General features: G+C 31.9%; 1 protein-coding gene across 1 annotated transcript in view; it reads left to right on the top strand.

Moving 5' to 3' along the window:
* Positions 1–309: 309 nt before the first annotated feature.
* Positions 310–27,702, top strand: part of MEI4 (meiotic double-stranded break formation protein 4) — a 194,168-nt gene continuing 166,775 nt past the window's right edge. The window contains exon 1 of the mRNA XM_031964608.1: positions 310–554. Within this exon, the coding sequence (XP_031820468.1) occupies positions 320–554 (235 nt within the window). The 5' untranslated portion in view covers positions 310–319. The remainder of the gene's footprint in view (positions 555–27,702) is intronic.

Raw genomic sequence — 27,702 nt, 5'->3', positions numbered from 1 at the left:
ATAAAGGGGTCAAGTTTAAAATTAATTATTTAATTTTATGTTTTTCCTAAGATTAATGTAAGTAATATTTTTGTTCCTTGACGTCCTAATTATGAAATCGCAAATCCATTAAATAAGGTTATTAGATATTTGTCTAGAATAGTTTTCTCCTGTTTTGCTAATTTATAGCAATTTTTCAGTAATAATCTGTTAATTGAATCTGGAACACTTAAAATGTACAATTATTTGAATAAGCAGGCTGTATTTTGTAATTTTAAAAGAATTTAATGTAATTTCTTTTCTTTTTTTTTTTAACTAAATGATAGGGATTAAAGACAGGATGGAAGTTCAAACGTGGTATTTGAAAACATCAAAATTGGCTCTGGCACTAGCAATTATCCACTCAAAACCACCAAACAGAAACAGTAGAGAATATACAGAGTATCTTGCTAAAATGCTTTCTGATCAAATTGGACACTGGAGATCAAAAGTTGAAACTTTGGAAACTGAAGTTCTGCGATTACGTCAAAAACTTCTTTTGAGTGAGATCTGCCCAAGATCTAATGTAAAGAATGGTAAGTAAGTGAAGTTTTTTTTTGAGTAATATATCAGCTTAATTTATTGGGGCTATGGAGATAAACTTCAAGACATTTCCAAAACACGAAGTTGAGTTTTTAATACTTAGATAATAGAAAAACCAATTGATTAATCAGTTAAGAACTACTATATTTTTGGAGCAGTCACTTCTTATAAAGTATATAACCTGTGTAAGAGGTATTTTAAGACTAACAGAGTAATTCAATGAAAAGAAATAAAAAATATAAAAAAGAATAAATTCTCACAGCTTAAGACAATGTGTTTTACTTATGTATTTTTTAAGGAATAATTTGAAAAATAGTCCTTAAGAATCCTTGGAAGTAGTCATTTGAAAGCTGAATGACCATTTGTTGGGGATATTTTTAAAAGAAATTCTTGATTCAGGTATAGATGTTGGACTAGTTTGACCTCTAAGATTTCTTTCCGCTCCAAGATATGGCTTTAGTTTCAGTTTTATGACTATAGGCTTTACCTTTTATCTAAAGAGAACCTGAATATGTAGAAGTATATCAGGTGTCATACCTGAAAATGTGAGGTGAAACCTCCACAAGCAATACCACACAGAAAGATTGGATGATGGCTTGTTAAAACCAGCAGCTAATCCCTACAAAGCAAAGGTGAATTTCTGTTTTCCTCTCCCTACTCTCTGACCCTCATCACAAATAGTGTAGGGAAAGAATGACATGATTTGCTGGCCATATATGTTTCTTTTCAACCACATTTTCATACATTGCTAAAAAGCCTCATCTCTGAAAGATTAATACTTTTTTATCTTAATTAAGTGTGTGTTATTGTCAAAAATTATATCTTCAGAATAAAGGCATATGTTATATTGTAGTTTTGTTTAGTCTAAATTCTGAAGGGTAATAGTTCATTTGGGCACTTATTGCAATTAGATTATAGAACACTTTGGACATTATTACAAATAATAATTAACAATTATAGGCCTTTAAGGTTTTGCAAACACTTTGGAAATTAAATCACTTGTGTCTTATTACATACAAGGGACTGACCTCAACTATATACTTTGATTACTAAAATAAACAATTATGTCATATACCATTACTTATTAACTAAACATGACACTAGAGTATAGTCTTATGTTCTACACAATAGGAGATGGGAAATACACTTTAATAAAAGTGCCCAAAGGCACTTGCACCTTAGTAGCGAGATATGATTAATGCTTATGAAACAATGAACTCTAAACTCTTATGTTTTTAACTAAGTGCTAAAAATGAGCTAATATGGGATAATTGCTACTTTTTCCTAATGCCTCCCTGTTTTTTATTTACTATATTGAGTTAAACCTTTGGTCTTAAGAGCCATAAATGACAACAGTAAGCAAGCCATTAAGAAAAAGTAGTCCGGTAATTAGATGTCAGTGCAGACATCTACTAATTATACAATCATTGTTATACATTAACTATGGCGCTTACATTTGTTCTAAGTAAATACTAAATATTGCTCTCATTTCAATACCAGAAATCAAGTATGAAAAAAAATCATAGTTCTTCACTTGTTTTTTTGGAGGGGGGCTGATTATTTTATCTAAGTATGATGTTTTTACTTCTAGGCATTAATACCTGTATAGAAATAAAATATTTTATTTCACAAATATAAGTATGAATTTTGTTTTTGTATTACATAAAAAGTGTATTGTTTCAAACAACAAAATTAGACATAGACCTATTATTGACTCAAAGGAAACAAGCTGTTATTCAGAACTTACTCTGCTGGGCACTATCCTCTGTACTGAGAATACAGAGAAAGACAAAAATAGCCACAATCTAAGGGGTAAGGGGAACCAACAAGCAAACAACTATATGGAACTATGACATATAATAAATTAGACATAACTAAAGATTATCTCTACTAAAAGATAAATTACAATATAGTTAGGATCATTATGATGTTTCTTAAGATTATTCTTAGATGTTAGGCTATTCTAATAAGGATAATTTAGAGACAATTCAAGAGGGAAGGCACTATCATTAAGGAAATTCTGGAAAGATAAAAGGTCTTATTGAAGCTAACAAATGCTAAGCTTTGATAACGGAAATATAAATAGAATATTGATTCATTTTGCTTGCTGGGGACATATACTGCTCTTCAATCTTGATTATGTCAGCTTAAGAGCTTCTATCTCTATACTATATTACAACTTAAATATGTGATATAATATAATATATCATCTAAGAGGATTAAGTATTCCAATATGGTCCATTATAAACCTGAAAAGAGTGTCATGATGTAATTATTGTATAAGACCCACATATATAGGTATATAAACATGTATAATATACAGAGATTCAATAATAACATCATTTCTATTTTAACTCTATCTATGAAAAGATACTTAAGAAAATGTTAGAGTGAAATCCTATGTGTTCAGGAGGTTGCTTGCAAATTCTACCTTGATCTCCTGATATTTTCTAACTTGCCAAAAGCTAACTTCAATTTCATATGTAAAGAAGTAATGGCCAAATTTAGACAGTTATGTTAAAAAAAGATTGAATGAACAGATAAACATTAAAAGAGGCAAATAATTCTATCAATATTTTTAAAGAGAGAAAATAGTAATAGTTGATATCTATTCTCCATTAAGTCAGATACTTTCCCCAAACCCTTTTCAACTTCCTAATTTATGTTATCTTCCCCTATAAGACTGTAAGCTTCCTACAGGAGCTTTGTATCCCCAGTACTTAACATGGTTTGGCACATAGTAGGCACTTAATAAATGTTTGTGGATTGACAATGCATTAGTCATAGTGTTTTGTGATTTTAAAACTACTATATGTATATGTATAGTTACACATATTAATGTATATATGCATGTGTGTATAAATACATATGTATGTGTCAATATATGCATATATACACACATAAATATTTTTAATATTCACAACATTTTGAGACAGGTGATGTAGATATATTAAGGAAAAGAGAATATAGTACATTTGAATCAGTTATTCTAAGAAACAGAAGGAAGATTGAAACTCAGATCACAAAAGTCACAAAATTTGTGAGTTAGAATGGAGCTTAGCCATCATCTTGTCCAAATAGTAGTATACAAATGGAATCTCCAGTACAGCATACTTCTCAAGTGATCATCTAGTTTCTGCTTGAAGGCCCTTAATGACAGGGAATTCATTTTTTCTTCAAATAGCCTTTTCTATTTTTGAATAGCTCTAAATTGAGAGAAGTTTTTTTGTTGCCTCAAATCTAAATAGGCCTTTTTGTACTTCCACCTTTTACTTTTCAGTTGACCTTTTGGGGCCTAACACAACAATTCTAATCTCATTGATATATAACTACCCTTCACATACTTGAAGACAGCTTTCATGTGTTTTCTTTTCCTCACGCTAAATGTAACAAGTTCCTGTATGTCATGAAATCAAGGCCTTTTGACCATCCTGGTTCCTTTCTTCAAGACACTTTTTCAGTTTATCATTGTCTTTCTTAATCTGTGGTGCCCAGAATTGAACAATAGTATGTTCCAGATGAGGTATGATGAGACCAAAAATGTGTGCGACTATCACCTCCCTATTTCAAGAAGATATGCTGTCCAATGCAATTTAAGTTCATGTTATTATATTTTCTAACCACCACATAATATGTTGAACTTGCAGCCTACTGCAAGAGAATTTTTTTTAGAATAACTGTCATTTCTCCATGCATTCCCTTATCTTTTACATATAAAGTTGATGTTTATACTTAAAAGCAAGAGTTTGCTTTTTAGCTCTATTGAATTTCATTTTATTGAGATTCTGTTTAGTGTTCTAGCCTAGGAGTGGGCCTGTGGTCCAATTCTGATGTTGCTTGCTTTTGTATAGCTTGTGGGTTAAGTATTGATTTTACATTTTAAAATAAAGATTAATTGTATTTAAAGATGAGAAAAAAATTCTTAGCTCCTCAGAAGGACAAAAAGAATTTAGCTCTCGTTTGCCAATCATTGTTCTAGCTTATTAAAATTATTTTGATCCCTGTGTTGTTGTTGTGTTAGTTATCCTTCCTATCTTTTTTTTTATCAAAAGAAATTATGGGCATACAATCCATGAGTAATATGCAAGTCTTGGATAGCAATGTGAAAGAAGACAAGACCAAGCATAGAACACCTCCTGTGAGATTGACATGAGTCCATTACCATTTGCTCTTTGAGTCTAGCCATCCAAAACAGTTTTTAATTCATCTGCTCCTATTATTATCCAGTCCATATCTTGCCACTTTTTTCATAGGACTAGAATGAGATATTGTGTTAAAAGTTTCATTTAAATCTAAATAAACTGTTCTACAAAATGCCTGTATTCTGTTCACTTAATAGTCATGGCTGCAAAGGAAATAAGGTTAGTTTGCTAAGATTTATTTCTCATGTGACCATGCTAACTTGGTATTCACATTTTCCTGCTAGGAAACATAGTGGTTAAGAAATTGGATCTGAAATCAGGAAGACCAAGTTCCTGCTGTAGACATTTACTAGCCTTAAGACATTGGGCAAGTTTCTCAAGCTCTGTCTGCTTCAGTTTCCTCATCTGTAAAATGAAAATATATTAGTAGACTTACTTCTTAGGGTGATTGTGAGGATTAAATAATATTTGTAGAGTTCTTCAAAAACTTTAAGTGATATTTATATGCTTGATATTATTATTATTAAATGTTTTCCAGTCATCTCCTTAATGATCCAATTTAGAATTTTCCTCAGGGATAGGGGGAGAAACAAAGAGAAACTAATCTTCCTAAAGTTTGCAGACCATTCTCTTGTCTATTTTGAAAAATGGAACAATATTTGTTCTTCTGAAATGGAAGGGGTTTTACCTCATCCATTTTTCAGTGGTTTTTCAAATATCATTTACATTGGCTTGTTATCGTATCTTTCAGTTCTTTCAGTATTTGAAAGTGGAGTTCATTTGGGCAAGAATACTTGAAAATCATCAAGGATGGTAAATAATTTAGTAATTTTTGTTTTGTCATTTCTAGTGCAAAGGTTATAGTAACATTGTGAAGCATGAAAATTTTCAGGAGATAGTTTCCGAGTTATTTATAATCAATTTATTAATATTGCCAGTACATAATTAATAAATTGGAGTCAATTGATTCTCCCAGAAACCAAAAGACAATTCCTGAATAATATTTAATATTTAAAGAGTCCCTTATGCATCCACACTGGTTTCTCAGGCAAATCCAAAATCTTATTCTAAATACATTCTGCTTGAAAAATAGCTAGGAAAACATAATAGAAAATGATTATATTTGCTATATTATAACTTTATTGAATGGAGATAAAGTTACTTATAAGTTGAAAACTCTCTTTGCATTGACATTTATGTTTTTATACCATCATCTTGAGAGAGGACAAGCAAGAGAATTGTAAGGATTTAGGCTATATCACTAATAGAATTGTTTTGGAATTTCAGTGGTGTCATAACTTCATTATAATTCAGTAATGCAAATGAAAATTATCCAGGCCTTTTCATCTTCTGCAATCTTTGCCTATGTTTTTACCATAAAATTGTCCATTTAGAAGCTGTTTTGTATAGTGCAGGCTTTCCTCTAAATCTTTTAAATTCAGCACACATTTATTTAGTGTCTACATATATTCAAAATATAATGCTTCATCTAAGGGATACAAAAAGGAAGCAGTTCTCATTCCACTGAGGGATTACTACATGAACACAGATCAATATATACAAGATAATTTGAGGTGGGAGAGGAGATTAAAAAGATTTTGAGATATAGGAAATGTGAAGGCAGTAAATTTCAGGTATGGAGGGTAGCTTATGCAAATGTACAGAGGTAGAAACTGATAAAATGAGTATAAACAACTGCTGATAGTCCAGTTTGGCTTCAAAGTACATTTTGTTTTATTTATTTGATAGACACTTGAACAAGTGAAGAACCATGAACATTCTAAAGGGAAAATAATAGATTACTATTATACATGCAGGAAAAATGATATTTAATGGTTTTTAAACTACTTTACATTGAGGATCTCATTTAATCCTCACAATAATCTTTAATAATATTATACCTCATAAGTATAATAATTTACATTTTTGTAGTTAAAAAAACAGAAACATTTGATCCACATAACATGCTCTTAAGTAACAGAAGCAAGATTGAAACCTAAGTTCAACAAAATCACAGAATTTGAGAGTTGAAAGAGACCTCTGTTGTCATCTTTGCCAACTCATATATAAAAAAAAAAAATTAGTGTAACATATTGCCATTTTTTTCCCTTTCTGCCACCATAGGTTTAACTATTATAGCTATGCCAGAGAATCTGAGATTTCTGTATTCATTTTCAGTCCTTCTCCTTAGCTCTACTGAAGGATCCTAGATTGTAGATATTGCTCTTTTTTTTTAGATCATCTTATGCTCCAGCTCAGTTAGACTTTTAAAATTATGATGCTTGTTATTTTTACTTCAAAAACAGTTATGGGAACCATTGATATTCTAGTGAATCATGTCACTCATAATCCATTAAATTTAAGTATTTTTCATATATTCTAATCACATTTGCACTGATATTGATACATTCATTACTTTCATTTATCTATTTTGGGCTACTTTGAAAGTTCTAGTACTTATTAGTGACTCTTAAAATGTTTATTAAAATAATAATGCTAATAATAGTGTGACCTAAACTGAAAGTACATGCTGCATTTCATATATATGATACCCATAGTATCTATTAAGAAAGAAGAAAGAGAGAGAAAGGAAAGAAAGAAATATGTTTTTTTCTTTTTGAGAAAACAAAAAAGTTCTCTGAAATAAATGTGCATATTCAAGAAAAACAAAGTTATTATAATATTGATGTTATAAAATCATTTATATTATAATATAAACTATCCTTCCAGTTCCTCTTACTTCATTCTACATCAGTGCAATTATATATTTCCATATCTTTTAAAAAAATCACTTAGCAGTATCAGAACTAAAACTATTATAAAGTCGCAATCATCAAAACCATTTGGTGCTGGCTAAGAAATAGAGTGGTAGATCAATGGAAGAGAGTAGGTACACAAGACATAATAATAATGATTATAATAATCTACTGTTTCATAAACCCAAAGACTTCAGCTTCTGGGACAAGTATGCAGACAGAATTTGATAAGAATTGCTGGAAACACTAGAAAATAGCATGTCAAAAACTAGGCACAGACCACCATCTAACACTCTATACCAAGAAAATGTTGAAATAGATACATCATTTAGACATAAAGGGTGATACTATAAGCAAATAAAGAGAGGAAGGGATAGTTTCTCTGCCGGAATTTTGGAGAAGCAAGGAATTTATGACCAAACAAGGACTAGAGAACATTATGAAATTTTGATTCCATTAAATTAGAAAGTTTTTTCACAAGCAAAACTAAAATGCAGCCAAGATTAGAAGGGAAGCAGAAAGCTGGGAAAGTTTTTCTTCCAATGTTTCTGATAAAGGCCATATTTCTAAAATGTATAGAGAACTGAGTCAATTTTATAAGAATACACAAGCCTTTTGCCAACTGATAAATGGTTAAAGGATGTGAACAATTTTCAGATGAAGAAATTAAAGTCACCTATGTCATATAAAAATGCTCTAAATAACTACTCAATAAAGAAATGTAAATTAAAAGAATTCTGAGGTGCTACTTCGTGCCTATCAGAATGCCTAAGATAACAGAAAAAGATAATGATAAATGTTGAATGGGGATGTGGGAAAGCTGGGACACTAATACATTGTTGGCAGAGTTCTGAACTGATCCAGTGATTTTGGAGAGCAATTTGGAATGATGCCAAGAGGACTATAAAACTGCATACTTTTTGATTCACCAAGTCTACCATTAAGTCTGCATCCTAGAGAGAGATCATAAAGAAGGGAAAAGGACTCACATATGTAAAAATGTTTGTAGCAATTCTATTTGTGGTGACAAAGAATTGGAAAATGAGTGTATGTCTATTAATTGGGGAATGGTTAAATAAGTTTTTGATATATGAAAGTAATAGAATGTTATTGTTCTATAAGAAATGATAAATAAGCTGATATTAGAAAAGCCTGGAAAGACTTACATGAATTGATGCTAAGTGGAGTGAGCAAAAGTAGGAAAACATTGTACACAGCATAGCAGCTTTGTGTGGTGATCAACTATAATAGACAATTTCAAAAATTCAGTGTTCCAAAGCAATTCCAATAAATTTTGGATGGAAAATGCCCATCAGAGAACTATGGAGATTAAATTTGGATTAAAGCATACAGTTTCCAATGTATTCTTTTTTTTCTTTTTTGTTATTTTTCTTTTTTATTCTGAAATTTCTCTCCCAGAATGACTTACATGACCATATATAAAAAATAAATGCACATATGTAACTTTAAATCTTAAAAAAATCATTTTATTTACTAATTTCCTATAGCAAAATGTATTCTATCCCATTCAAATACTGCAGATTATTTCTCCTTTCCTCAGTTAATACACACATCCTTAGTTCTCAGTTTTATTTATTTTTGCTGCCACAAAAGAGTTGGTATAAATATTTTATACATATAAGATCTTTTCCTCTTTCTTTGATGTCTTTGATTACAGATGTAGAATTGTTATATCTATGTCAAAGGGCATGTATTGTTTAGGATTGTTTTGTGTATAAATTCATATTGCTCTCCAAAAAGTTGTATTCATTCTATATTCTGTATAGCATCCAAATTCCTAGAGAAGTTAAGACAGCTACAAGAAGAAAAAACTAGAAAAACTATACTAGTGGAGAATCTGAAGCTTGTACTTTCAGAACTCGATAAATCAAATCACAAAATAAATAAGAAAGTAGTTAAGGAGGCAGCTAGGTGACACAGTGGTTAGAGCACCAGCACTAAAGTCAGGAGGACCTGAGTTCAAATATGGCCTCAGACACTTAACACTTCCTAGCTGTGTGACCCTGGGCAAGTCACTTAATTCCAATTGCCTCTGCTAAAAAAAAAAAAAAAAAAAAAAAAAGGAGATAAAATAGAATTTTAGAAAACTTAAATATGATAAACCTTTGGAGAAAATTGAATGGGGACAGAAAAGAACATCTATTTCTCTCAGTTGTACATGGTGCCGACACAAAAATTGAGCATGTATTAGGTTATAAACCCCTTAAAATCAAATGCAGAAAGACAAAAATAGTAAATATATCTTTTTTAAAGTTATGGTACAGTAAAAATGTAATAAAGGGCCAGGGAAAATAGACCAAAAGTTAATTGCAAACTAAAAAATCTAATTCTAAAGAATGAGTGAGTTAAACAACAAATCAGATATAATTGATAATTTTATCCAAGGGAATGATAATAATGAGACAACATGCCAAAATTTATTGAATGCAGGCAAAGAAATACATTATGAAATTCAAAATGGATAATTTTGATTAAATTATTAATTTTAATTAATTGATTGACTGATTGGTTAATTAACGTTAAGTTGAAAAGTTTTTGTGGGTAGAGCTCCATGCCTGAAGTCAGGAAAACCTGAGTTTATGTTTGGCTTCATATATTAGCTATATGACCTTGGGTAGGTATCTTAACCCTGTTTGCCTCAGTTTCCTTCTCTGGAAAAGCTAGAGCTAGAGAAGGAAATGGCAAACCACTCAAGTATCTTTGTGAAGAAACTGTTAAATGGGGTCAACTAAAAGTCAGACATGATTGAACAATGAAAACAAAATATGTGCTAATGGCATGACAATGTCTTGTTTTATTTTATTTTTATTTTGCCTTTCTATTCTGTTTTTTCTTATCTATTTATTTCAATTAAAAAGTCAAAGAAAAGGCCAATATAATATATCACAGAGATTATGTGATTTATCCCCTTTTCTTTTCCCATTCCCCTCCTACTTCCCTAAAGGATGAGACAAGTTTCTCAGTCAAACTAAATATGCTTGACATTCTGTCTTTAAGCCAAATTCGATGAGATTAAGGTTCACACAGTCCTCATCTCTCTCCCTTCTTTTCTTCAATTGTAATAGGTCTTTTTTTGCCTCTTCCTGTGATGTAATTTACCATATTTTGCCCCCCCCTTTTCTCTTTTCCATTACAATTATTTTCCACCCCTAGTTTCCTTTTTATTTCATCACAATAAAGTCAAATTATACTTATACTCTCTAAGTATAACCTAACCCTAACAAAGATACAGTTCTCAAGATTTAAATATATTATCATCCCATATAGGGATGTAAACTTTTTATCCTTTAAAAAACAATTTTTTCTTCCCTTTTTACTTTTTTATGTTCCTCTTGAGTTCTCTATTTAAAGATCAATTTTTCTGTTCAGTTCTGGTATTTTCATCAAAAATGATTAAAAATCCCCTTTTTCATTGAATCTCGAACTTTTTCTTTGAAAGATAAGGTTAACTTTGCTGGATAGTTGATTCTTGGCTGCAATCCAAATTCCTTTGCCCTCCAATCACTTTTAAAAATAATGTTTATCAATTAATTTAGTCTTATATATTTTTGTGGGTTTTTTAACACAAACCAAGATATGTAGTATGTATATTATGCATACAATAGAGAGTTGCTGGGGAAAATGAATAAGCTCTCAATTAATTTGTTTATTTTTCCAGGTCATTGCCCTCAACTGAATTCTTTCAGTGACTATTTTACTCCCTGGTTCTTGGACATCAAGGCAGTTTTCCTTGATGGTTCCTGAAAGATGATGTTTAGAGTCTTTGTTTCATTATGGTTTTCAGTAGTCCAGTAATTCTTAAATTGTCTCTCCTGGGACTATTTTCAGGTCATTTGTTTTTCCAATGAGATATTTTATATTTTCTTCTATTTTTTTATTTATTTTATTTTTTTGCTTTTGTTTAACTGATGCTTGTTGTCTCATTGAATTATTCACTTACATTTGTTCAGGTCCAGCTTTTAGTGAATTTTTTTATTCATTTAGATTTTTTTACCTCTTTTTCCATTTGGCCAATTGAAGTTTTAAATGAGTTGTTTTGTTTATTAGATTTTTTTCCATTATACCAATTCTGTTTTTTAGGCAGTTGATCTCTTTTTCCATTTCACCAATTCTGATTTTTAGGCATTGTTTTCTTCATCCATTTTACCAAATTTGTTTTTTAAGGAATTTTCTTCAAATGATTTCTGTGTTTCCTTTTCCATACTCTCTTGCAAAACTCTCATCTCCTTTCCTCATTTTCTTGTAACTTTCTTTTACTGTTATTTTGAATTCTTTTTAAGAGAGCCTTTTGAGTTGGAGACAAACTCCATATCATTCATTGAGGCTTCTTCTGGAGATGTTTTGCTTTTAGTGTTCTCAGCATTTCAGGTTTGCTCTTCCTTGCTCCATAACAGTTATCTAGGGTCAGAGATATTTTTAATTTTTTGCTCATTTTTAAAAATTGAGGTTTGCTCTTGGGGCAAAGGGGAGATTGTCCCAAACTTCCTCTCCAGGCAGCAATGGCTTCACACAGCCCTGGGGGCAATGCTTCTGGCACCCTTCTCATGTTGAGTGGGTATGGCCAAGTTCATTGTTATGCTGGATTTCTGGGGCTTACTATTTGCTTCCTGTAGTTGCTTTGGAGGTCTCACAGGTAGTTTGCTCTTTCCCTGATTTCTAAACCAGGATAGAATAGCCAACACTACCGTATTTTGGCTAAGAACCTTCTAGTATATTCCTAGAGACAGAGATAGCTGTTCCTCCTAGGTGAACTTCTTTAGTACTGGGCCTGTGCTGGGCCACTTCCCCCCAACCCGACTGAGACAGATCTTTCTTGAAGTTCTTCCAAAATATCTGAAAATTTATTATATTAACAAATATTTGTGGGTTCTTTCATTCCCAAACCTCTTTCAGAGGCTTGATCTGGTGGTGATCTGAGAAAAGCCAGGAGGAGCTCAAGGACCTGTCTACATTCCCCATCTTGGCTCCAACATTCCCCCATCCCCATCCCATTATAATTTTCAAGGAATTATTTTCTTATTTAAGACTCTTTATCTCCTTCTCTAGTTGGTTAACTTTCCTTCCCTCCCTCACAATCTTCTTGATTTTCTTGAATGGTTCTTTTCCTTTCTTTTTTTGTTTTCTTTTTTTTCCTTAATCTCTTTCATTTCATTTTTTCTAGTAAATTTGTTTATTTTTAATACATATTATGAATCATGTTAGGAGAGAAAAATCAGAGCAAAAAGGAAAAATTATGGGAGAAGAAAAAAATGGAAAATCGGAAGTGAACATAGCATGTGTTGATTGACATTCAGGCACTTTAGTTCATTTTCTGGATGCAGATGGCATTTTCTATCTAAAGTCTATTGATATTGTCTTGGATCACTGAAGCACTTGGAAGAACCAAGTCTTTCATAGTTTATCATCACACATTCTTGATGTTGCTGTGTACAATGTATTCCTGGTTCTACTTGTTTTGCTCAGCATCAGTTAATGTAAATCTTTTCAGACCTTTCTTAAATCAACTTGTTCATCATTTTCATAGAACAATAATATTCCATTACCTTTCATGTACCACAATTTGTTCAGCCATTTTGCAATTAATGGCACCACTCCTTATTTAATTCTTTGCTACCACAAACTACAAAAATTTTTTGCACAGGACCCACAGGTCCTTTTCCCTCCTTTGAGTTATCTTGGGATACAGATCCATTAATGGCACTGCTGGGTCAAAGGGTATGCACATTTGACAGTCCTTTGGACATAATTCACAATTGCTCTCCAGAATAGTTGGATCATTTCACAACTCCACCAACAATGCATTAGTGTCCCAGTTTTTCCACATCCTCTCCAACATTTATCATTTTCTTTTTCTGTCATTTTAGCCAATCTCTGAGAGGTATGAGGTGATAACTCTGAGTTGTTTAATTTGCATTTCTGTAATCAATAGTGATTTAGGCCATTTTTTTACATAACTATAGATGGGCTTTAATTTTGTCTTCTCAAAATTGTCTCTTCATATCTTTGACTATCAATTAGGGAATGACTTGTATTTTTATAAATTTGACAGAATTCTTTATATATTTCAGAGATGAGAACTTTATCAGAAACACGGGTTGTAAAAGAAGTTTCTCTTTTAATCTTGTTTCTGTTGGTTTTGTTTCTGCAAAAACTTTTTAACTTAATGCAATCAAACTTGTCCATTTTGCCTTTCATAATGTTCCTCCCTTCTCCAAAGATTTATTAGGTAAAACATGTACTCTTTTGAATTTATTTTTGTATGGGGTGTGAGATGTAGGTCTATGCCAAATTTCTGACATATTATTTTCCAGTTTTCCCAGAATTTTTTGTCAAATAATGAGTTCTTATTCAAAAAGCTGGAGTTTGAGATTTATCAAATATAGTAATAGTCTTGCTTATTGTGTCATGTATATCTAATTTCATGTGATTTTTTAAAGTCTTTTTTATATTCTCTAAATTCTTTCTGGGCAGATAAGCATTTAACATTACTCTTTGGGGTAGAAGAGACTTTTTTTTTCTAACTTCACTGTTCTCCCTTCTCATAGTAAGTTTCTATCATTGGGTTCTTTCTTTTTTGCCAATTCTTTTTTTTTTTTTAATGAGAAGTATTGGTGTATGCACCTCTAATTCTAAGTTTAGGATGATAGTGACTCTAGCTTTATTTTATTTCTACCTTCTGCCTGAAATCTAAAATCAAAAGCTCCCCACCACCCCCACTCCTGCAAATGCCTGCAGCCAGCAGCATTCTTGCCTCACTGCTTCTGCACTCACCAGTTTTGCTGGTTTCTTCTCACCCAGGGCTACATGTCTGCAGCACAGCACAGCCTGTCATTCCTGATCAGCAGGGGTTTCCTCAGTCTTCCCAAACTCAGACCTCCTACTCCCCCAACTGATTGGGAGACAAAAGTTCCTGTGATTTGAGCTGAGGCTCCAGCCAAACCCAGCTAACCCTAGGTTCCCCGTTGGTTGTTTCTGTGGTGGGAGCATTGAAGTGTTTGCACTTTACAATGATTAATTTCCTTCTTGATATCTTTCTTCTAAGTTGTCCCAGAAGGACCTCTGTTCTGACTCAAATCTTTTTTGTGTTTTCCATAAGTCTTATGTTCACCCAGAGGGGTAAATTTGTTCTGTTTGTAGGGAAATCTAGAAAGCCTGGAATTTTCTGACCTACCCCACCATCTTACCAGAATCTACCTTTATTGGTCTTTTTAGCTATTATATTTACAATTTTTACATCTATTTTGTTGGTAGTTTTTTTTCTTTTCCTTTCTTTTTCTTTCTTTCTTTTTTTTTTAATAAGCTTCCCCTTTATCTGTGATTCGTTTTGTTTTGTTTTGATTTTTCAGTGGCATTTTATTTTTTGGATTACATACAAATATATAGATTTAAGCATTCATTTCTGAGTTTGAATTCCAGAATTTTTCTTCTTCTCTCCCTTACCTCTCTATTCCCTAAGAAAGTAAGCCAACTGATATAGGTTATACATGTATAATCATTTCAAACACATGTCCATATTTGTCATGTTGTGAAAGAAAAATCTGAACAAAAGGGAAAAAACACAAGAAAGAAAAAGTAAGCAAAACAAAAGTAAAAGTTGAAAATACTGTCTCCATAGTTCTCTCTCTTGATACAGATGGCATTTTTCATTCCAAGTCTATTGGAATTATCCTGTATCACTGTAGAGCTAAGTCTGTCATAGTAGATAGTAGATCACATAATCTTACTGTTGTGTACAAGGTTCTCCTGGTTCTACTCACTTCACTCAGCATCAGTTCATTTAAATCTTTTCAGACTTTTCTGAAATCAGCCTGTTGATCATTTCATATAGAATAATAATAACCCATTACATTCATATATATCATAACTTATTCAGCCATTTCCCACGTGATGGGGCATCTATTCAATATCCAATTCCTTGCCACCAGAAATAGATACTATTGCACATGTGGGTCCTTTTATCTCTTTTATAATCCCTTTGTAATCCAGACCCAGTAATGCCACTACTGAATTAAAGGGCAAGATTTTTAGTCCTCTGGGCATCTTGCTCTCCAGAATGGTTGGATCAGTTCCCATAATAAGATTATTTCTTGAAAAATGATGTCTAGTTTTTTTTTTTTTTGGACTTACCTTTCAGATAGTCTAATAATTTTAAGTTTATATCTGCTGCTAGATATGTTTATATCTAAACCCATAAAATGGGTTTAGATAGATACTACTTCTCATTTTAAGGAAAACTCCATTTATTCCTATGTTCTTTCTAGCGTTATTAGGAATGAGTGCCATATTTGTTAAATGCTTCTTCTGCATCCTTTAAGATAATCATATGCTTTTTGTTAGTTTTGTTATTGATATGGCCATAAAAATTATACTGATAGTTTTCCTCATATTGCACCAGCCCTGAATTCCTGGTATAAATCCTTTTTAATAATACTATATTATCCTGATGATAAGTTGATATAATCTCTTTCCTAAATTTTTTAAAAGATTTTTTTATCAATATTCATTATGGGAATTATAATTTTCTTCCTCTATTTTTGGCCCTTTCTAATTTAGGTATCAGAACCATATCTATATCATAAAAGGAATTTGGTAGGACTCCTTTTTCATGACTATTTTTCCAAATAGTTTGTATAATATTGGAATTAATTGTTCTTTATGTGTTTGCTGTAATTCACTCATAAATATCTGTCCCAGGAATTTTTTATTCTTTTTATTTTTTATTTTTTTTTAAAAATATGCTTTAATCTATAATCAGAGTTGATTATTATAAATATAGACATTACCCAACAAAATAAAACAAAACTACAAGATGATAAGGAATGTAGGATAATAACCAGCAATGGTTAAATCTTCTCATTTTACAGATAAAAAACAGGGAGGGAGCCACCTGTGAAAGTCTCTATGTGCTGCTGCTGGTAGAATACAAACTGCTTGAGGGCAAAAACTGAATATTCTATCTCTGCATTCCCAAAACCAAGCTTGCATTTGTGTTCATAGTTAATTCTATTTTTTTATTCTTTTTTAAAAAAATTTCTTTTTTCCTATTTACATGTAATTTTTTTCCATTTGTTTTTTAAAAAAAATTAAGTTCCAGATTCTCTTCCTTCCATCCCCCCTATTGAAAAGACACATGTGAAATCATGAAAAACATTTCTATAAAAGTCATGTTGTAAAATCCCCTTGGCCCTCAAAAATTAAATCCCTAAAGAAAAATAAAGCAAAAGAAGTATGCTTCATTCTGCATTCCAACACAATTAATTCTTTCTCTGCATAGCATTTTTCATAAATCATTTTAGAATTGTCAGATCATTGTATTGCTGAGAATAGCAAAGTCATTGACAACTGATCATCCTACAACATTGCTATTAATTTGCACACAGTACATTTTACTTTGTATAGCTCATGAAGGCCTTTACAGATTTTTATGGGAGCATCCTCCTCCTCATTGCCCACAGAAACATAACATTCCATCAAAATCACATACCACTATTTATTCAGGTATTCCCCAAGTGATGGACATCCTCTCATTCTTTGCCCTAAGAAAAGAGGTATTATAAATACTTTTTTTCATATTTCATTTGTTAAAAGTCTCTTTTGGGATATTTGCATAATAGTAGTATTTTAGGTCAAAAGTTATGCATGGTTTTTTAGAACTTTGGACATAGATCATATATTTATTCATTTAGCAATTGAGGAGTGTATTTAAAAAAAATAAATTTATCCAATTCTCTACACATTTGAGAAATGAGGCCTTCTATCAGAGAGACTTGCTTCAAAATTCTTTTCATAGTTGCATGAAAAATACTATTGCTAACTATTTTTCACATGTTTATTCTCTCTATTCTTTTCATTCTGACTCTCCCCAAAAGTATTTTGGTTCTGACTCACTTTCCCAAAATCTGCCCTCTTTCTTTCTCTCTCCCTCCTTTTCTCCTTAAGAATTTTAATGATTTTTCTTGGATGGGAGATTCTTGGTTGTAATTCTAGCTCCACTGCTCTCAGGAATATCATATTCCAAGCCCTTTTATCCTTTAATATAGAAGATGCTAAATCTTGTGTTATCCTTACTGTGGATCCATCATCCTTGAGTTTTTTTCTTTCTGAGTATTTGCGATATTTCCCCCTTGACCTGGCAATTCTGGTATTTGACTATAATATTACCAAGGAGTTTTTTGGGGGGAATCTTTTTCAGGAGATTATCAGTGGATTCTTTCAATTTCTCTTTTATCCTTAGGTTCTAGAATATCAGAACAAGTTTCTTTGATTATTTCTTGAAAAATGATATCTAGGTTTGTTTTTTTTTTTTTTGGACTTACCTTTCAGATAGTCTAATAATTTTAAGTTTATATCTGCTGGAACTATTTTCCAAGTAAGTTATTTTTTTTTCAGTGAGATATTTCACATTATTTCCTAGTGTTGCATCTTTTAGTTTTGTTATTATCTTCTATTTACTCAGTTCTAATTTTTGAGGAATATTTTCCTCAGTAAGTTTTTGTGCCTCCTTTTCCATTTGGGCAATTTTGTTTAAGTTATTCTTCTCATTAGCTTTTGGGACTTTTGCATCACTCTCATTTTTCTTCCCAATTTTTCCTGTACCCTCTTAATTGCTTTTCAAAATCTCTTTTGAGCTTTTTCATAGCCTGAGGAAATTTTTATTTTTCTTATAGGTGTTCAATGTAAGAACTTTAATTTTCTATCTTGTTTTTAAATGTGTCTTTTGAGCTTCTTTGTTACCACAATAACTTTCTGTGGTTAGAATCTTTTTCTATTGTTTGTTTATTTTCTCAGCCTCTATTATTTGGACTTTTAGCTCTGTTAAAGTAAGTCTTTGTTTCCAATAAGTATAGTGCACAATCTCAAGACTCAGGAATTTTTTATAGTTATTTTCAGAGATCCTAAGGATTATTATGAGTTCAATTCTTCCGAGGTGGTATAATCCAAGGAGAAGTGTGTTTACTGCTTTCCTGACCTATAGTCTGGTCTTGAATGACTACAAACATTTTCTGCTCTCCAATTGTGAGGAGGATCCCCAATTTTGTTCTTGTATATAAAGGCCTGTTCCTCATTTTCTGGGGCTGGGACTGGGCTGATATGGCCTGAACTAGGGCTGCATCTCCAGTCCCCTCCTTGGTGCAACAAACCTTTCCTGCTGGCCCTTCTAAGTTGTCTTTGCCTGGAAAATTGCTCCATTCCATTTCTTCTTATTAATTTGTTGATAGTTGTTATTTTAAAAGTATTTTGAGGAGTCTGAGTGAGATCTTGAGTAAATTGCTGCTTTTATTCTGCCATCTTGACTCTGCCTCTGAGATTTTTTCTTAGAGAGTTCATACAGTTGGGCAAAATAGCTCCTAATTATCGCTCTAATTTCCTCTTTATTGATGGTAAGGTCACTCCTTTTATTTTTGATATAGCAAATTTGATTTTCTTCTTTATCTTTTTTTTTTTTTTTTTTGCTGAGGCAATTGGGGTTAAGTGACTTGCCCAGGGTCACACAGCTAGGAAGTGTTAAGTGTCTGAGGCCATATTTGAACTCAGGTCCTCCTAACTTCAGGGCTGGTGCTCTATCCACTGAAACACCTAGCTGCCCCTTCTTTACTTTTTTCTAATCAAATTAACCAAAAGTCTGTCCATAAAACCAACTTTTAGTTTTATTTATTGAGTTCAATAGTTTTCTTGCTTTCAACTTTATTAATCAATCTCTCCTTTTATTTCAGAATTTCAAATTTGAAATTTAATTGGGGGTTAATTTGTTTTTTTCCCCTAGTTTTTATAATTGCATATGCAATTCATTGATATTCTCTTTCTAGATTTTATTCAAGTAAGCATTTAGAGATATAAAATTTCCCCTATGAACTGCTTTTGTTGGATCCCATAAATTTTGGTATGTTGTTTCATTATTGTCATTCTCTTGGATGAATTTATCAATTGTGTCTATGATTTGTTGTTTCATCCACTCATTTTTAGAATTAGATTATTTAATTTCCAATTAATTTTGGGTCTGTTTTTTTTCTGACCCTTAATTATATATAATTTTTATTGCACCATGATCTGAAAAAGATATTTACTTTTTTCTGCCTTTCTGCATTTGATTTTATGATTTTTATGCCCTAACACATAGTCACTTTTTGTGTAGGTTCCATGTCTGGCTGAGAAAAAAAGCATATTCCTTTCTGTCCCCATTCAGTTTTCCCCAAAGGTCTATGATACCTAAATTTTCTAAAATTCTGTTTACTTCTTAAACTTCTTTCTTGTTTATTTTGTGGTTGAATTTATTTAATTCTGAGAGAGCGAGGTTAGGATCCCTAACTAGTATAGTTTTGCTATTTTTGTCTTCTTGCAACTCTCTTAATTGCTGTAGGAAGTTGAATTCTATACCACTTGGTGCCTATATGTTTAGTATTGATATTACTTCATTATCCTAGGAACTCTTTAGCAAAATGTAATTTCCTTCCTTTAAGAGTTAACTTAAATAGATCTATTTTGCTTTTGTTTGGTCTGAGATCAGGATCACTACCCCTAATTTATTTTATTTCAGCTAAAGCATAATAGATTCTCCTCTACTTTTTACCTTTACTCTGTATTCATCTCTGTTCCAAATGTGTTTCTTGTAAACAACATATTGTAGAATTTTGAATTTTAATTCATTCTGCTATTTGCTTTCATTTTTACTAGAGTTCCCATTTACATTCATAGTTAATTTTCTAATTCTAATTTCTAATTCAGACGACTTTCTAATTTTGCAGCAGTGTTCTTTGGGGTTTCCTTTGTGGGATCTCTTTCCAGAGATGAACCAATGAGTTATTTTACATTTTAGTCAATTTTTTTCTTTATTTTTATTTTATTATTGACTGGTTCTTGATGTCTCATAGAGCCATTTGCCCCATTCTAATTTTTAATATGTGATTTTTTTCAGTTAGGTTTTGTATTTCTTTTTCCATTTGATTAGTACTACATTTCAAGATATTGTTTTATTTGTACTTTTTTTTTTTTTTTTTTGCATTTGGTCAATTGTATTTTTTAAGGAGTTGCCTTTCTTTTCCCTCCTGTTGATTTTCTCTTGCATGTCTCTTCTCACTTCTTTTCTCATTTTTTCTGTTACCTTTCTTATTTGCTTTTAAAAGTCTTTTATGAGCACTTCCAAGAATGGGCTTGAAACTATCTGTGGACATTTTTTCCTCATCTGAGTTGGTGAGTTGGTGATCTTTCTTGTCACCATAGTAGCTTTCTATGGTCAAGGTTCTTTTCTGTTTCTTGCTCATTTTCTTTCTTTTTCTTTTGATATGCTTCCTCTTTTTTTATTTTTTTTTTAAATTTTACTTTTATGATCAAGCATCACTCCTCAGATAAATGAGGAGCTACCCCAAGCTTCCTGTGCAATTCTGAGCCTTGACTTTGAGCACAGGGGTAGCTTGATGTTTGGTATTTTGCTAACAACAAACAGGAAACAGCCTGGTTTTTGAGAATTTGCCTTCTGAGCTGATACTGGGGCTGCTCCACTGATTTGCTCCACTACTTAGAAGGACTGAGGGTCATAATGACAGTTCTTCCATGATCAAGAGCCTACCAGACCCCATCTGAGTTGGACTAAACACCCCTTTCACTCCAGTGAGATTGATCTTTCTTAAAGTCGTTCTAATCTACCTTGAACTGCAAAGTAGTTTCATTCCATCAGACTATTCTGAGGCTTGGTTTCATGTGATGTTCATTTTCTTTTGGGTTTTTGCTTGTAAACAATGTTTTGTTATTTTCAAAATACATACAAAAATAATTTTCAACATTCACCCTTGCAAAATCCCTTCCTCCATACTTTCTCCTAGATAGCAAGGATTATATGCATGGGTAACTTTACAGCATTAACAATTGCCAAACCTCTTGTTCCAATTTTTCACCTCTTACTCCCCACCCCCTCCCCCAGATGGCAGGATGACCAGTAGATGTTAAATATATTTAAATATAAATTAGATACACAGTAAGTATACATGACCAAACCGTTATTTTGCTGTACAAAAAGAATCAGACTCTGAAATGTTGTACAATTAGCTTGTGAAGGAAATCAAAAATGCAGGTGGGCATAAATATAGGGATTGGGAGTTCAATGTAATGGTTTTAGTCATCTCCCAGAGTTCTTTCTCTGGGCGTAGCTGATTCACTTCATTACTGTTCCATTGGAAATGATTTGGTCGATCTCCTTGCTGAGGATGGCCTGGTCCATCAGAACTGGTCATCATATAGTATTGTTGTTGAAGTATATAATGATCTCCTGGTCCTGCTCACTTCACTCAGCATCAGTTCATGTAAGACTCTCCAGGCCTTTCTGAAATCATCCTGTTGGTCATTTCTTACAGAACAATAATATTCCATAATATTCATATACCACAATTTATTCAGCCATTCTCCGAGTGATGGGCATCTATTCAGTTTCCAGTTTCTGGCCACTACAAAAAGGGCTGCCACAAACATTCGTGCACACACAGGTCCCTTTCCCTTCTTTATGATCTCTTTGGGATATAAGCCCAGTAGTAACACTGCTGGATCAAAGGGTATGCACAGTTTGATAACTTTTTGAGCATAGTTCCAAACTGCTCTCCAGAGCACAACTCCACCAACAATGCATCAATGTCCCAGTTTTCCTGCATCCCCTCCAACAATCATCATTATTTTTTCCTGTCATCTTAGCCAATCTGACAGGTGTGTAGTGGTATCTTAGAGTTGTCTTAATTTGCATTTCTCTGATTAATAATGACTTGGAGCATCTTTTCATATCACTAGAAATAGTTTCAATTTCTTCATCTGAGAATTGTCTGTTCATATCCTTGACCATTTTTCAATTGGAGAATGGCTTGATTTTTTATAAATTAGAGTTAATTCTCTATATATTTTGGAAATGAGGCCTTTATCAGAACCTTTGACTGTAAAATATTTTCCCAGTTTATTGGTTCCTTCTAATCTTGTCTGCATTAATTTTGTTTTGTACAAAACTTTTCAGTTTGGTATAGTTAGAATTTTCTATTTTGTGATCAGTAATGATCTCTAGTTCTGCTTTGGTCATAAATTCCTTCCCCTTCCACAGGACTGAGAGGTAAACTATCCTGTGTTCCTCTAATTTATTAATAATTTCATTCTTTATGCCTAGGTCATTAACCCATTTTGACCTTATCTTGGTGTACGGTGTTAAGTGTGGATCAATGCCTAGTTTCTGCCATATTAGTTTCCAATTTTCCCAGCAATTTTTGTCAAACAGTAAGTTCTTATCCAAAAAGCTCGGGTCTTTGGGTTTGTCAAAGACTAGGTTGCTATAGTTGTTGACTGTTTTGTCCTTGAACCTAACCTATTCACTGATCAACTAATCTTTCCTTAGCCAATACCAAATGGTTTGGTAACTGCTGCTCTATAATATAATTTTAGATCTGACAGCTAAGCCACCTTCATTTGATTTTTTTCATTAATTCCTTGAAATTCTTGACCTTTGTTTTCCATATGAATTTTGTTGTTATTTTTTCTAGGTCATTAAAATAGTTTTTGGGAGTCTGATTGGTATAGCTAAATAAATAGATTAGTTTAAGTAATATTGTCATCTTTATTATATTTGCTTGCCTATCTAAAGCATTTAATATTTTTCCAATTGGTTAGATCAGACTTAATTTGTGTGAAAAGTGGTCTGTAATTTTGCTCATAAAGTTTCTGATTTTCCCTTGGCAGATAGATTCCTAAATATTTTATATTATCAGTAGTTACTTTAAATGGAATTTCTCTTTGTAACTCTGTTGGATTTTGTTATTGATATATAAGAATGCTGATGACTTATGTGGGTTTATTTTATAACCAGCAACTTTACTAAAGTTGTGGATTATTTCTAATAACTTTTTAGTAGAATCTCTGGGGTTCTCTAAGTATACCATCATATTGTCGGCAAAGAGTGATAATTTGGTTTCCTCATTGCCTATTCTTATTCCTTTAATCTTTTTCTCAGCTCTTATTGCCAAGCTAGTGAAAAACAAGCACTTTAACATTAATTTATCTTCTTTTTATTTTTTCTGTCTACATTAAATGATTTGTGAAAGTAGTTGGTTTTGAATCTATACTCCATACATATACTAACATTGTGTGTTTACATATATTTATATACATAGATGTACGTAATGTAGTAGAAAACAGCAGCTTGTGACTCAGTAGATAGAACACTGAACCTAGAATTATGAATACCTGAGTTCAAATCTAACCTCAGACACTGGTTATATGGTCCTAAGCAAGTCATTTAACTTGTTTGCTTCAGTTTCTTCAGCTATCAAGTGAATATAATAATACCTGCCTCATAGTATTGTTGTGAGGATTAAATGATTTATTTGTAGAGAATGTTTACAGTGCCATTTGGATAATGGTATGAGCTATCTTTGTATTTTTTAGATATCTTAGGTGGCATTTGAGGTATTTTAATCACAGTGACAGCCCACAACTGGCTCATATTTTGCAAAGTGATTTTTAAAGGAATATCAGTGAATATGAGGGTGAAAAAGAGAGTATTAGGACAAGTTGGTGGCTTTATGAATTGAATACCTAGCCAGTTATCAGGAAGATTTTTCTTTGTTCAAATGTGGCCTTGAATACCTATTAGCTATATCACCCTAGAAAAGTCACTTAGTCCTGTTTATTGAAGTTACTCATCTATAAAATAATCTGCAGGAGGAAATAACAAACCACTCATTATCTTTGCCAAGAAAATAAAAATGGAATCTTGAAAAACTGGATACAATTGAAAAATTACTGAACAACAAATAAATATATGATGGCTTTTTCAAAGACTTCATTATTCCCATTGCTCATTAAAAACTGTTTATCCTAAAGCTCTTAGACTACTTCTTTAAGTTAGGTGAGTTCACAGTGCTTATAGCATGTTGGATACACTACTCTGACTCCATCTTGATCACTACTAATTGATCTCAATGTCAATACTAGTAGTCAGTGTAGTATTACACCTTTTTTAAGAGTTCTCATGAAAGAGTAGAATGGCAGACTAATAGTTTTTTCTTTTGGTAAAATCCATGAAAAAGGAAAGTATTTATGTTTAACATTTCACTATTAGAATCGAATTTCATGGACTATTTCCCATTTGTCTATCTTTGTCTTACATACTTATTGATTTATTACTACAAGATACATATCTATTTTTTAAAAATTAATTCTGTTGGCAATTTAAAAGATCTACTATGTATAGAACATTGTATAAAGTGCAATTTTATTTACCACCTTGTTTTTATCTTGGTTAATTTATTATTTCTTCTTATATACCTTTCTGTTTTGCCAAAATAACCTGTCCTTTTGATTAGACTATTAACATAAGTAGATTATAATTGAATATTGCTCTTTATCTTGTCTTCCTTTCCTGAAATGTGAAATATTGTATGATTAAAACAATTATTCTAAAGACATTTTTACTTCAATATGATGCTTTCTGATATTAAAATGCATATAGTGAGGGAGGGGCTTATTAGCTACCTAAATTAGTGGCCAGTAGAGATTCTAATGGGGCAATTTAAGATGTTCTTTTTCACCACCAGATGGCATAATCATTATTTTAAATAGTGTATGCACATCAACAAATGTGTTTCAACTTTATAAACATGATTGGTAGTAACATAGTAAAAAGTATTTTAATGGTAAATGATTATTCCAGAAATGTCCAATTTTATCTACATAATTTTTTCTAGAATATTTATAAATATATTATGTGATGTGATCTGCAATCTATATAGTTCTATATATGTTATGTAATATACATATACATGAGTATATATATGAATATTTCTAAGTTAAATATAATAGTCCTAGTAATTATGATCATTGTTATTTACACTGTAAAATGTTTTTCAGTTTTCAAAATTCTTTCATATCTTGTTATTTGACTATAAACTGCTATCAGTACATTAAATGGGATTTTATTTCCTTGTACTAATCTCTCTAAGCAACATAAGTCCTAGATTTGATCAAGAGAAATGCTTCTCTTAATCCTTATATCACCTAATGCCATTTAGAGACATGAGTATTCAGGAGAAATACTGCAAAATGTTTACATTACCATTAGTCTTACTCAAGGAATTGTTGATAATATTTTGAGTAGGTGAATTGTGAAATGTTAGTCATGATTACTAATATTCATTATAACTTTTGTAACTTAAAAAATGATAGAATCTTTTATGTACTTCATAAGTAAAGAATTACTAATGTCAACGGTCACAAATTTCTTAAAATCTTATAAATTTATTCATAATTTATCAAGATTTCTTTGTCTAGCTATATGAATTCATGGGAGAGGGAGCTCTTAATGGAGAATCTTCCTTATTAAAATAGATCAGCAGTTGCCATAGCACTCATAGTCATTACTCAGGATCTTAAAAAGTTAAAAGACTTATTCAGAATACCTAGAACCTGTATCACAGGTGGAATTTGAACCCTGGCTCTTAAAAGCTATCCTTTGAGTTACAATGCTATGTTGCTGCTAAATCAGGAAATATACAGGATTAATTCCTAAGTGGTCAAAAACCTAATAGGATATTACTAACAATAGTGACACCTAGTTGCACTCATTAATTGATCAAATGAGAATATTTTACAACAGAACAATGAAATAAAAATACTCTCATGGAAAGATATATAATATCTACATTCTCTCTTGTTGAGGATAGATAAAAAAAGTTAGCTATGTTTAAAAACAAGGGGTAACTATGTCCCTAAAAGGAAAATCAAGTGTATGGATACTACTTTTGTATAAAACAAAACTATCTACTACTATTACTATTATTACTTAGCCAGCCAATTAGCATTTATAAAGCACATTCACATTTTACACAATGTTTTGCAGATATTTTTTTAATTATATCCTCACAGCAACTCTGTGAATAGGTAATATTTTCACCACTATTTTATATACATTTTTGGAAACTGAGGCTGAGAGAGGTGAAGTGAACTGCTCAGAGTTATAGATCTAGCAACATTAGAATTCAGGTCTTGTTGATTCCCAAGGCCAACACTGTTCAATTCATTTTAGGATTTTAATATTAGAAGCATGTGAGTTTATTATGAGTAGCTTAATGTCTTTATTAAGTCAATACATTATGTCTGTGGATTAAAAAAAACAAACAAACTGAAAACGATATCAGTTTATCATTCAAGCATTTATTAAGCTGCCACTGTGTGTCAGGAACTCTGCTAGGCAGTGGGAATAAAGACAATTACATATATTTGCCCTTAAGGAAATTATAGCAGATGAGGGAAGACAGCACATACTTAAATATATGTATATAGAAAACAAATATGAGCAATATATTTTGGTTGGGGACTTGTAGCTAGCTGGGCATTAAGAAAAGCTTTATGTAGAATTTATTATTTGAGGAGTGTTTTAAAGGAAAAGAGGTGGTTTAATGAATAGGGAGGGAGACATTAAGTGTTTACAAGGTGCAAAACACTGTGTTAAACACTGGTGATGGAAATAGGAAAGCCCTCTATTCTTGAGGAGCTCACATTTTAAATGAGTCAAATTTAGAAGGTCTCAATTACAAAGATCCTTTGGGTACAGTGAGGTAAATAATCTTTTTAAATTTCTTTTCCATTAATAAAACTATATCTGTTTCTGAAATTAAACCACTTGTTTAACTTGTTAAAGCACTTTGTGCTACCAAAGATTTTGATCAGAACTTATTTCTACAGTAAGAATATATAAATGGTAGCTATAGCTTTTTATTTTAAGAAGTGGATGGGAAATAAGTATGCATTCCAGTTATTGATACAGTCAGGGCAAAGGCCGATAGACATGAAATTGAATATTGGGTGACTAATAGTAGAAAAGCTGGGCTGGAGATTACAAGATAGGAATAATTTATAAAGTTGAAAATATAGGTTGAGGTCCAGGATATAAAGAACTTTAAAAAAAAACTACTTAATTTTAGGAGACAGTGGATTTTATTGAAGGAGAATAAGTCATCAGACTTGAACTTTAGGAAAATCACTTGTTATTGAAACAATACATATACCCTGATGACGTCTTCAGTGTTAGGTATGGTTAACACAGAAATTGATAAAAATTAATCCCTGAGGCAGGCAGGGGAGAAAGTATTAATAGAGATTAGTTTAGCTCTATGGCCCCACCCTCTGGGAAATTTATCCAATCTGAAATCCAAGTTATGTCTAAGCCTGAGACCTATGCTTTACAAGGTCTTGGACAATCTCAT

Source organism: Sarcophilus harrisii, chromosome 4 (assembly GCF_902635505.1).
Source record: "Sarcophilus harrisii chromosome 4, mSarHar1.11, whole genome shotgun sequence".
Taxonomy (NCBI): domain Eukaryota; kingdom Metazoa; phylum Chordata; class Mammalia; order Dasyuromorphia; family Dasyuridae; genus Sarcophilus; species Sarcophilus harrisii.
This window is presented reverse-complemented; position numbering and strand designations above follow the sequence as displayed.